This window comes from Salvelinus sp. IW2-2015, linkage group LG35 (genome assembly GCF_002910315.2).
Source record: "Salvelinus sp. IW2-2015 linkage group LG35, ASM291031v2, whole genome shotgun sequence".
Classification (NCBI taxonomy): domain Eukaryota; kingdom Metazoa; phylum Chordata; class Actinopteri; order Salmoniformes; family Salmonidae; genus Salvelinus; species Salvelinus sp. IW2-2015.
In genome coordinates, this window is record NC_036874.1 from 16,805,569 (window position 1) to 16,818,309 (window position 12,741).

General features: G+C 42.4%; 1 protein-coding gene and 1 non-coding gene across 2 annotated transcripts; both read left to right on the forward strand.

Moving 5' to 3' along the window:
- Positions 1–182: 182 nt before the first annotated feature.
- LOC111959213 (U7 small nuclear RNA) lies at positions 183–238 on the forward strand. The gene has a single exon (XR_002876630.1). It is a non-coding gene; the product is annotated as a U7 small nuclear RNA (small nuclear RNA).
- A 1,864-nt stretch (positions 239–2,102) lies between these two features.
- Positions 2,103–12,279, forward strand: LOC111959007 (lysophospholipid acyltransferase 5). The gene is made up of 13 exons (XM_023980403.2): positions 2,103–2,246; positions 4,942–5,049; positions 6,490–6,596; positions 6,963–7,056; positions 7,404–7,441; positions 8,246–8,424; positions 8,532–8,640; positions 8,776–8,862; positions 9,144–9,310; positions 9,606–9,753; positions 10,365–10,520; positions 10,778–10,909; positions 12,190–12,279. Exons 1-12 carry the CDS (start codon positions 2,162–2,164, stop codon positions 10,895–10,897), a joined length of 1,398 nt encoding a protein of 465 aa, XP_023836171.1. The 5' UTR covers positions 2,103–2,161; the 3' UTR covers positions 10,898–10,909; positions 12,190–12,279.
- Positions 12,280–12,741: the final 462 nt, after the last annotated feature.

Consider the following 12,741-nt stretch of genomic DNA (forward strand, 5'->3'; position numbering starts at 1 on the left):
GTCTTTAAAATTGCTTTTTTAAACAACAAAACAAGCCATCTTGTGTAACATTACAACATGTTTGTCTTTTAATACTTTAATAATTCTGAAACATATTTTTTGTACGCCTGATTGGAGCTAACTCTAGCACAAACACTGAGCGTAAAACCTACAACTACGCTTGTGACCTTCAAACGGTTATGGAAAATTTGCTCTTTTAGTATTTGTCTAGTAGGCATCTTCAATTGAAGAAGCCCCCGATCTCTGTTGAAAATAAATGATACATTTGACCCTTCTATTTACATATTGAAGGAGAGTGTAGATTTACGCAGTAAGGCCGAAGGGTGTGGTATAGTGGGCATATACAACAAACCCCGAGGTTTCTTATTGTTATTAGAAACTGGTTACCAGCGTAATCAGAGTAGTGTATATAAATGTTTTGTCATACACCTGGCATACGTCTGTCAGCCAATCAGCATTCAGGGCTCGAACCACCAGGTTTATAATTGGAAATCACTCACTCACTGTATGTTATGAAAACCTGAATGGTGCAGCGGTCTAAGGCGTCACTAAAGACCCGGTTTCGATCCCGGGCTGTATCACAACCGGGCGTGATCAGGAGTCCCATAAGGCAGCGCAGAATTGGCCCAGCATTGTTCAGGAAAGGGTTTGGCCGGATAGGCCGTCATTGGAAATAATAATTTGTYCTTAACTGACTTGCTTAGTTCAATAAAGGTTCAATCAACAAAAAAATTTATCATGGGGTAGTAATCCTGATGTAGATTTGAACACTCAGTGATGTCAACCCAGCACTTCAGTTATTAGTTACGCCAAAAGATCAGAACACCTTGACGAGGTTGATTTTATTGGGTTAAGGTCGTCACTGTATGATAGATACAACAATTCAATAGGCCTATTTTTGTAAATTTACTGATGCTGAAAAATTGATAGTGTCGGTACAAAAATAAACATTGACATGGAAAACTGAAAACTGCTGCTGAATAAACAAGTAGATCATCTCTATCCTCCTTTTCATTTTTTGTACATGTGAATAAATCCCACTGTAGGCAATATGCACCCCACCATGTTGCTTTCACCTGTCCTGTCATTTCAGATCATCAGTGCAGAAGAGTGCAGAAGATGAGGAGTGAAGACAGGTAAAGAAGCCGATTCAGACTATTAAACTGCGTCACCCTGTACATGATCAATCTTGATCAGTTTACCTTCCCCAAATTCTATGCCCATTTTGTGATATTTACAGCCATTTCTGATCATTAAAATAATAATATTGTAGTCTTTCTAGGGGCAGAGCGAGGTTTTGAGGCACGAACAGGTTTCCAAAGGTTACGGTTTGGGGAGCGGTAATCGTTTTTTAGAAAGGTCAGGTTTGTTACGTACTTCAACTGAACGGGAAGCAAGTCCTTGTGCTTCGCCATCTTTCAGGGCCCAAGCACGCCCGACCGTGCTTTCGATGGCCGTTACAGGTCATCCCTATCCTACTTCTGACACAACTGTGGTGTTAATCTATAATTATAATGCCCACTAATTCTTGAAGAATAGCACTTATAAATTCCTCAATGTACAGCTTCAAAATCAAGTTAAAACTGTCATGTCGTTGACCTCATGTCATGCACTGTCAGTACCATACATTGCAACATCTATGAATGTAAGTGTTGGGGGAACACGATACTGGTGGTGCATGCACTTGCCTCGGCAAACATGTAATTCCTCACTCAGGCCACACGGGGGGGATTTTACACCATTGTTGGAGCAGCACTGACAACAGAATGCAATATGATTTTAGGCAGTGGATGGAGGCAAAGATTTTCTACTGTATTGATGGTGTGTCGATACAACCTAATGTATTTTTGCCCACAACAGTTTTTGATGAGTTTCTTAACAATTTAAGATCAAAATGCACTATATCACAACAGCAGTAGGCTGCATATTATTTTACTTGAATGAGAGAGGTTGCAGTAGATTGAACAGATGTTGCGAAATTTGGGGGCAAAAGAGATTGAAGGTCGATGTGGTGACAAAGGGGAAGAATGAACATTAAAGAAAGAGGAGGGGAAAGGGGTGGGGAGCGCTGAATCGACAAGGGCAGATAAAGGAGAGAGTGGAACGCTCACAAAGGTACACATCTACGGAATCACCAGAGCCACTTCCGCCCACACGAAAGATGGCGGCTCCCTTGATGGAGAAATTGTCGGAATCTTTAGGTTCCCCAGAACCTGCGGTTCGACTGATTCTGTCCGTTTTAGTCGGTGAGTTCAATTTAGTCATCTCTGACAGCTTTCAGTATACGCTCTGACATAACCATGTGTCAATGTAATATTGAGTTACACCTTTAAAACAGTATAACTACACACACACACACTCCGCTAAACCAGGTAACGTTAATGATGTATCTTGCTCAGCTGCAGTGACTATCCAGACTAACGTTGGCTAGCTAGCGAGTAGACCCGCTGGCAAGCCGAAATATGACAGTAGCTAACTGCACTTAGCTAGCCTTGTGTTTGACAAGCTGACATGACAGACGGGCTGCAAGGTTGAGCGGGCACAAGACTTCGCAGAACACATTCTTCTCTGCTGACTGTCAGAAAAACATTATTTCATGTTTTAGCGAACGTTAGCTAGCTAGCGATTATAGCAGACGAGGTTACTACAAGCGGTTGTGACATAGTACGGACGGGTTTACTTTACATGGTCGGTTTATCCCAGGTAACGTTCACGTTAGCTGGGTGTCTTGTCATCTCTGAACTTTGCTCTGACACATGAACATGTTTTTCTTCTGAAGTCACATTTGCTGGGATTGACTAACAAATAGTACAGTACACCGGTTACGTTCATTGTCTTAATTCAATTGCCGTTGCTTTTCAGCTTCTGCTACCCTGATATGATTTATTCTTGCTGTAGCCTATAATTGTAGATATCTTACCTTTGGCCCATGTTGACAATCTTGTAAATGTTTAGAATTTATATAAACTACAATACTGCCTTTAACAGTCATCATTGTGAAACATTGACGTATCAGAGTGCAAGTCCTCCCCACCTCTATACTTTATGGAAGTACATTTAAATGTGATTACTTTTAATTCTGGTGCCCATGTCTACCCTTGTCAGTTACACACACACACACACACCAGTAAACTGTGAGTGGGGGTGTGTGCAGAGTGGTTAAATTGGGGGGGTTCTGTAATGTACTAACCTAAACTATATGCACCAAAAGCACACATGACAACAAAACTACAGGCACTTAATTAATAAACTGCTGACATTGGCAGCTGTTAACCCAATTTATTCACAACCAAATAGCATGGGATTTCTGTGTAATGCTCAGAAAATGACATTCCAGTGGTGTGACTTTTCATATTTAAACATGAAAAGTTACTCTGCTTTAGGCATAAACATTTTGAGCTGAATCTCTCACTTAATTTGAAGTGTCCAGGAAACGAAAACATCAACGATTGGTCAGTGTTTCCAGAAACTTTTTTTTTAGCAGTGGTGGCAAAGGTGACAGTGGGACCTTTTAACATATTTGTAGAATGACTGAGAAGGTCAGTTCTGGTGACTTTTTTTATAAGGACATTCCACTACCATATAAATGGAATAAAATGATGCTGACACAATCTAAAATATAATTTGCCCCTCCAGCCCAAACATATTGGTCCATAGTATCATGATCTGGCAGGTGCGCTATTTAGCTAAAAGCGTTAGGCTATCACCTGGCTGTAGCCCAACTGATGCAGCATGGTGGCTAATAAATGGGCTGAAGAATGGGATTGCCCATCTACATTTACCCCATTGGGTTAAGAATTAGCTACATCGCAAACTCTAAACATGATCTTGTTGCTAGTTAGCATCATATTGATGACTTGATTGTCCCAAAAATACAATGTATACACTGTACACTATGTTACTGTAAATTCCAAATATTACTTTTGTTTAGTGGTATTACAGTAAACTTTACAGCAAAGTATTGTTAAACCAGTTTATTTAGAATTGACAGTAACTGGCTGCCAGTAAGTTACCGTAAAAGTAACAGGATATTTTTTTAAGTGTAGGCCTACCTGTTACACCTGACCCATGTTACATTTGGCCCTTATCTCCTCTATGCCCTTATCTCCTCTTGTGAACAGCGAGCGCTAAACACACCTAAACCATTCTGCCCACTCCACTTTTACAGAAAATTTTACAGTTAACAAATGTGTAGGAGTTGAGAAATAATAAATACAGTAGTAATGGAAAGCTGGGACCCTCTTTTTTTCCTTTTTTTTTTAGCAGTGGCCATTAACCCCTTTCAAATGTGTGGTTGTGACGGTGCATTGTATGCGTACGCCCAGCCATGTTTTTTTCTCTCTCTGTGGTACATACAATTTGAAAGTGTCTCGAGATAAATATAATTTTCTCGCGTAGAATGTGAGAAGCCAATTGAAAAGGTAAATTATTCTACTATGGGGGTTTTCTGGTGTTAGGCTGCTCATGTTGTTGGCTGAGGAAAAGTACATGTGGACTGCAGCATCTTCAAAGTGCGTCACGGCAGAAGTATTCTTTTTACATGTTCCACATTTTTTGGGGGTATGGGCAACAATTTTATAGTAGTTGCGCAGGCTGTGCGAGCAGTCAGAAAAGTGGGTGCACAGAGAGTCTCGTATGCGTTGACTACATTGGGCGGGAGACACGGGGTACAAAACCATTTTTCTGATTTGATTTTCATTAGATCTTGTTGTAGGTGGTATGATTTTTGCCTAAGGTACAGAACCTCAGCCCCGGCGGGCCCCAGACCAATTGCATCCCTGGGTGTGCACTGATGAACGTCTCTGTTTTTTTATCTTGAGGTTGCAGCACTGAACTACAAGTTCTTCATTTTGCTGTCATCACTAAGGGCTCTTGTCTAGAATGATTCACTCGTGTTGATTTCACATGTTAACGGTCTCCTCCTTTCTGTCGTTCCTTCAGGGTACCCCTGTGCCCTGCTGTACCGCCACTTCTTCTTCCACCAGCCACCCACTGTCATTCACCTATACCACGCCATCTCCGGACTGTCTCTGGCGGCTTTCAACTTTGGTGAGACGCGAGGGGACGGAGGGAGGCAGAGAGGGGCAAATAGAGAAGGAGGGAGGCAGAGAGAAAGGAGGTGGGGAAGTGGTGTGGGGGAGGGAGAGAGGAAATTAAGGAGGAACTTGGTAGGTATTTCAGCTCATGCCTATACATTTGTAATACGTTAAAAGGATTGAGAAGTTTGCTATGACCAGGAGCCTATTTTTGAGCAGTACTATATTAAATAAATAGTCATCAATGGCTTATAACAATTTTGGAACATCTCAACTTCAGGTGAAGGAGAGGTGAGAGAGCAGGTGGGTTGTTGACCCTGTAGAAAACAAGTGGCTGGGGAATGAGTGGTGGGGGAGAATGGGAAATGATTTCATTATGGTGGTGATGTTGTCAGGGGAACTGTTGCAGAGTTGGGATGGGGACCTGTTAACTCGGGAGGGAGGGGGTGGGTGGATAGTGGAGGAGATTGAAAGTGTTTGGGTAAAGTGGCTCATTTATGAAAGCCGTGTTTGCCTCGCCATTACTTTGGTGCGGTGGAAGTCGGGTTGCAAAATTCTGGAAACTTTCAATAAATTCCTTGGTTTTCCAGAAATCCAGAAATGCCCTCTTTGTTTCAAATGAAATATTTTGATGTTTGCCGTTTTGATTATTGCTTCTGTGCCGTACATAGAAAACCCCCTAGTGTTTAACGCTGCAAGGGAACAGGGCCTAGAACAGGATGTCAAAGGATGCCAAACTCGTTTCGACCCGTGGGCCTGATTCAGTCTTCACCGAGGTCCGGTGGGCTGCACACAAAATTGGTTATGTTTCCTCACTGTCAAAATTACCAAAATACAGTCCTCTATCCATAGTTTTTGGATTTTTCGATGCTCCCTGACTTTCTAGCTTTCGTTTCACTGATTGATAGAAAGCTGGACAAAGTGAAGAGACTATAAACCTAGGTCCTTTATAATTTCTACCCAGTTTCGATTTGGTTGAGCTCATAAAAGTATTTTGCTCAAAACACCCACGGGTGTATGTTTGACACTCCTGGACTAGCTCGAGGTCTATCATTCAATTTGTACGCTATAGCTAGCCTAAGCAGTAACCACCAAGTCATGAGTAACTGTGAAGAAGTAAAGCGAGTTTGACAGACTGAGGGAGGGAGTCTAGAGAGGGATGGATGGTGTGAGGTTTACATGATAGTACGGGATAAATAACGCAACCATTTTTTCCCCTTGTTCTCTGCTCCACTTGGATTTTACAGCAGGTCTGTTGCACTTTTTCTGTCTTTGTGGAATCTGTTTTTTTTTWATCCTCACTTGATAACCTGTGTTGACTTGCTCATCTTCAATTTGCAAGAATACACTCTTTCTTCCTCTGTTTCTATCTTTCTGCGCTAATATCTATCCATCTGCCCCTTTCCCTTCCTCCCTCTGTCCCTCTATCATTCCATCTTTCTGTCTCTTTCAGGTACCCAGCTCTATCACTCTGCATTATGCGTCCTTGTCCAGTTCCTGATGATGAGGCTTATGGGAAGGACAATAACAACGGTCCTGGCCAGCTTTATGTTTCAAATGGTGAGATTTCTCCCTCAATCTTTCTCGCTCCTTTTTTATTTTTCTCCTTATCTCTGTCTCTTCCTGTGTTCTGTTGTGATGCGGGGGGTCAGGTGATAGAGGAAGCTTCTCTCGCTCGTTGCCGCTCCCTTGCTACGGTGGTTGAAGAGCTGCACTGTCAGTGTGTGTGTAATTTCTGCTGTTCATGTTAGGATATCCTCTTCCTCTGTCACTTTTCTGTTTCACTGGAGTACTGAAGCGCCGTAGAACACTGCCACTGTATGACGTAATGCTCTCCCTCCTTTTTAAGTGCGATTGTAATCATTGTTTTGTGTGTTTGTTTTGATCAAGCCTGTCTTCTTTCTTTATCCCCTTCTCTCTCTGTAGACATACCTGCTGTCAGGCTACTACTACACAGCTACAGAAGAATACGATATCAAGTGGACCATGCCCCAATGTGTCCTTGCACTCAAACTTATCGGTATGTTCACCTCATCACTAACACCCTCCCTCCACTGCTCTGTACCCCCCCCCCCCCCCCCCCTCTTTGTTTCCCACTTATTTTGTGTAACACCCGTTGCTGAATGATAATTTGTCCTATATCCTTTTCTTTTCTTGTTGACAACTTGTAGTTGTTCATTAGCCTCGGAGATAACATGGATCATATTTTGCGTAGTATACTAAAAATCCTACTAAAATCCATCATGGTTTACATGGGTGCAGCTGACGAACATCTACAGTCAAAGTATTCATTCCAATGATCATGGCAATCCTAGGAGCTTTCATAACATAGTGACTGATGCCGATTTGCGTTCTCTTTGATTTCAGGTTTGTCATTTGATTACTATGACGGTGGCCAGGAACCAGTGAGTTGATTGATCTCTCTCTATTGCCGTTTTGATTATTGGTCAATTCTGTGTGGATTTTTCTTTTTTTATCTCTGTTCTATTTGTTATTTTGCTCTATCAGTGTACTTGTCTGTTTTTGCTTCAACCTCTTCCAAGTCCTCCTCGTGTGTGTGTGTGTGCGAGACAGTTTGGATGTTTGAGCGAGAGACTTTGTCCACACACCAGTCAGAGATGAGTTGAGGTAGCGTGTGTTTGCATTGAGGAAGTTATCCATTTACAAACAGGCAAGTGTCTAGTGGTCATCATTCATTACGATGTTACTCTGTACAGTTGCTGCTCACCTTTTCTGTATGTAGGGGGGCTCCTAAATGGCACAACTTTTGACCACAGCCTATAGGGCTCTGGACGAAAGTAGAGCGCCATGTAGGGAATAGGGTGTGATTTGGGACACACCCGTAGTCTGGCTACTGTGCTCACGGGTTTGCACTTGGAAAAGCAGCAGTTTTATGCCCCCTAGTTAAATGCCTGTTTAGTCATATTTTGTTAAATTGAGTTTGCGGTCAAACCGTGGGCCGCTTTCAACAAGAACCCTGTGTAACTGGATATGCAGCGAGCTCAGCCAGTGACTGTGCGCTGTTAAAAATGTCTCTCTATTTCCTGTCTTTTTCTTTCCCCCTTTCACTTTCCTGCTACCCTTTTCTCTTTTACACAACCTTTCCCCTTTTACTCTAAATCCTCCAAACACTCACCCTTCTTTCTCCCTCTCACTGGCTCCAACTGCTATTCTCCACCTCCCTCTCCTCCCTCTCTCCCCCCTACCAGTCCAAGTTGAATGAGGAGCAGAAGAGGTCAGCCCTGGCCAAAGTTCCCTCTCTGCTGGAGGTTATTGGCTTCTCCTACTTCTACGGAGGCTTTCTGGTGGGACCCCAGTTCACACTGCGCAGCTACCAGAGGCTCGTCAAAGGGGAGCTCACCGACTGCCCCGGGCAGCCACCTAACAGGTAGAGGAAGGGAGGCAGGAATTGATGGAGGGAAGGGCAGACCGGGAGGTAGGACGCGGGGGGGATGGATACATGGGTTTACTTAACAATCTTTTTCTTTTTCTCAGTGTTATACCTGCTATGAAGCGGTTCTCCCTTGGCCTCCTCTGCCTGGTGATCTACGCAATATTTAGTCCGCACTACCCAGATAGCTATTACCTAACAGACGAGTACGACGTAAGAAAGCCTTGCTTTTGCACCAGCATTCCTGACGCTTTTAACATCAGATTTGAAGCCAAAGCCACATTTCCATACGTTGTTCTGTTTGACAAATGTAACTGTCCAAAATCAAATGCGAACGTGTCTCTTCAGGCCCAGCCGTTCTGGTACCGCTGTGTCTTCATCCTCATTTGGGCCAAAGTCATCCTGTACAAATACGTCAGCTGCTGGGTCATAGCGGTGAGTAGTAGCACGATGTAGCAGCACTTGGTATGCAAAAATGTCTCATTTCCAGGCAGCACCCACTTCAAAATAACAACACCTTTTACAGACACGCCTGTCTCCACATACCTGTCAATCACACACAGATTAGTTCCACTGGGGCACACCTACGTCAGATCAGGTGAGAAGAAACTGGTCTGGGAGCCCAGTATATCAGCGGGGCCCTATATTTAGGTTTTTCAGGAGGAAGTTATTCAAGTGTGTGTAAAAGGAATGAATGTCTGTGTTTTGTGACTCAGGAGGGCGTTTGTATACTCTCTGGGCTCGGCTATAATGGGCTGGGTCAGAATGGCGAGTACCAATGGGACGCCTGCGCAAATATGAAGGTGTGGACGTTTGAGACCACACCCCTTTTCACAGGCACCATCGCCTCCTTCAACATAAACACCAACGCCTGGGTGGCCAGGTTAGTGCCTGACTAAAACTCTTAACTATTTATGGCCAGGTTAGTGCTTTCTGGGATCCTTGGGGCATCCCTACCCTTACCTTAACCATTTAAAATTCCACCTTAATTGGGTAAGGACGTCCCAGGGATCTTGGATAGTGCCTGATTTTTAAAACTATGTATGGCTAGGTTAGTATCTGTCAAAGTGGTAAAGGTCTCTTTCGAAATAGATTTAAGCTGTATAAATACAGGTTTAATTGAAAACATATATACTGGTATATCTAACAGTATTTGGTGGTTTGTAACACTCCTCCAGGCACGTGTTTAAGCGGTTGAAGTTCCTGGGCAATAAGCTCCTCTCTCAGGTGACCGCACTTGCGTTCCTGGCCATCTGGCATGGCACACACTCTGGATACCTCCTCTGCTTCTCCATGGAGTTTATCATCGTAAATGTGGAGAGACAGGTACGAGTAAATAATGGAATTTAATAGAATTTTAATAAAGCACTACTTGAATACTGAACTTCCTGCTTTTACTTCCTGCTTTACTCCTATGGCTGCTTGTCCACCTATCACAGCACAGTGGCTTGATTGGGAATGGCTGTTCTAGTAATTATATTTATATGGAAACAAGCACCAGAGAGAGAATCCTGAGGAGACAGGAAAATGTTTTCAAAGTTGTACACGGCAATGTCTTGACCACGGTGGGAATGTACCGTATGTATTTTTTTTTAATTTAACCTTTTTTATTTAAGGTTAAGAAACCTATTTTGCGAGGGCGACCTGACCCTCAGTAGTCAAAACATAGTCGCGTCAAACATTGGGAGCATATAAACAGTGTGCATGGCTTTTCACCTTTCTCTTTGTGATGTTTTCCATACTCTGGATCTGTGCATTTTAAACCTCGTCAAGAGGAGACAACCTGTCCGTGCTAATCTATCCTCAAGCGGGTCAACAACTAAGGGTTCAAGATCTCCATTTAAGCTATTGGAGGATTCTTAAACTCTCTGCCTTGCTGCATTACTGTGTCCATAACTATACCTTTTATACTGTATGCCTATCCCTGTTTGTCTCAGGCCCAAGCGCTGGTGAGGGACAGTCCCCTGCTGACCCGCCTGGCCAACAGTTCCCTCTACCCCCTCATCTACCTGGTCCAGCAGTTCATCCACTGGCTCTTCATGGGCTATCCTCTGGTTCCCTTCTGCCTCTTCACCTACGACAAGTGGCTCAGGGTAATAAGCAGCTTAGAACGCGTAATAAGCCTACGGAATGTTGTCATAAGCATATTGCAACACATTTTTATTTTATTTACTTGAAGTGGCTAAAGGTATCTGGCAGTTTGTAATACCACAAACATGTTAGAACTGAGATCATAGATTGTGTGAGTGCAGTTGCCTGGCATATGTTTAAGCTTTTGACTTGGGTTGGGGAAACGGCTGTCTGGATGAGGATTTTAATGTGTTCGGTTTGTCATCTTTCTGTTTTGCAGGTGTATTCGTCCATTTATTTCTGCGGCCACATATTCTTCTTCACGTTGTATCTAGGCATCCCGTATCTCCGCAAGGTGCTGGTACCTAGAAAAGAACGTAGCGAGAAAAAGGAGGACTAGGAACTACGTTGGGTAAATGCAAGCTTCTGTATAGTTTTCCCAGACTTTTCTGTGTTTACAGTAAGGCTGTGGCGATTTATTGACTTTTGGATAATGATTTAAAGGGATAGTTCACCCATCTTACAAAATTGTATATTGTCTTCCTTACCTTGTCCATAGACAGCTTACAGGGTATGACAGAAATCCATGCTTTGGTTTTGTTTACCTGGCCGCTGTTTCAAATGCTAACGTTTTAGCATTTGTGGCACAAATGCAAGTCAACGGTAGCTGTATTAGCATTTTTTTGCACTAAATGTCCAAATCAACGTATCAAAAACTGTAAGTTACTTATAGATGAAAAGCATTTGAAACAGTGGCTAGGTAAACAAAACTTGTCCATAGACTGCTTACAGGATAAGGAAACCAATATGCCATTTTGTAATTTGGGTGAACTAGCCGTAAAAAAAAAAAATCTCAGTTTTGCTGAGACACAAAAACCGAGCTTGTAATGTATCATAATGCGTCTTTGAAAATGATCTACGACATACCTAATGTATACAACACAGCTTTGGTGGCACCTACGTCTCAGAAATGTATAATTTTTGACCACTTGGAACTTTAGGAAATGAAGCTTCCCCTTCCAACAGTGCTGGACTGCCCGTAAAATGATTGCTGCCCTCGTTGAGACATTACCAACTTTACCCTCTTCATGTAAAAATGAAAAAATGCTATTGGGTAAACTATATCTACTTGAAAATGAAGTCGAAAGTCCTAAAAGCAATGTATTAAAACAATTATTATTCATAATTGGCGGTTATACGATTATTGTCCTAGTTTAGACTTAATACCCTGTAAACACATTCCCTATGTTTCAATTATTCATTAGTCTCCATATTGGCAAAAGGTAGTTTCCAGATAATGATTTAAACTTAAAGGCACAGTTTACCCCAAAAATGACTTGACAGATGTTTTCATACCTCCATAAATGGTATAAATTCAAAATATGCAGATCTAAAATGAATGGGAAAGATTCCGATCCAAAACAAATGCTGCCAACTTTTCCCACATTTGTTTGAGATTTAGGCTTACAAGTTTCTCCTAATGCATATAGAGGGATCTTCACAACATCTTTATGAATAGACAGAAACAGAGGTAGAAATGTCGTTGTAGCTTATGTTACTTGTGGATATATGATAATGGCATAATATTTATGATGATGGATTGGATTTATATAGTGCTTTTCCATCACATGCTCAAAGCACTTTTTGTATGGGGGAAAAGTCACCAACTAATCACGCTCTTCTTTCTCTCAGGTCTCTGGCTGAATCTCCACCCAGGATGTGACTGAAGGGAACTGTGACTTTTAACTAGGAGCGGATCAGAAAATATTTTAAAGCCTTTAATATTATTTGTGTACACATTTTTCTTTCTATTTATTTTAGTGTTTTGGACAGGACGCACGTTTTTTGGGGGACTAGGGAGATAAAGGTACAGGAAATAACCATTATGAGCCAATCATAATTGTTTTCTTGATTTTAGAAAACTTGAGAGACTGAAGTCTTGTATACACAGACTATTGCACTCGCCACTCACGGGCTCTGGATCCGTAGGTGGCTCTGTTTTATGATCTCTCTTCCTGTTTCAACCCTCCCCTCAAGTCCATATACATGGTGTATACAAAATATCCTAATATTGAGTTGCACCCCTCCCYGGCCTCAATTCGTCGGGCATGGACTCTACAAGGTGTCGAAAGCATTCCACAGGGATGCTGGCCCATGTTGACACCAATGCTTCCCACGGTTATGTCAAGTTGACTGGATGTCCTTCTGGGTGGTGGACCATTCTTGATACACATAGAAAACTGT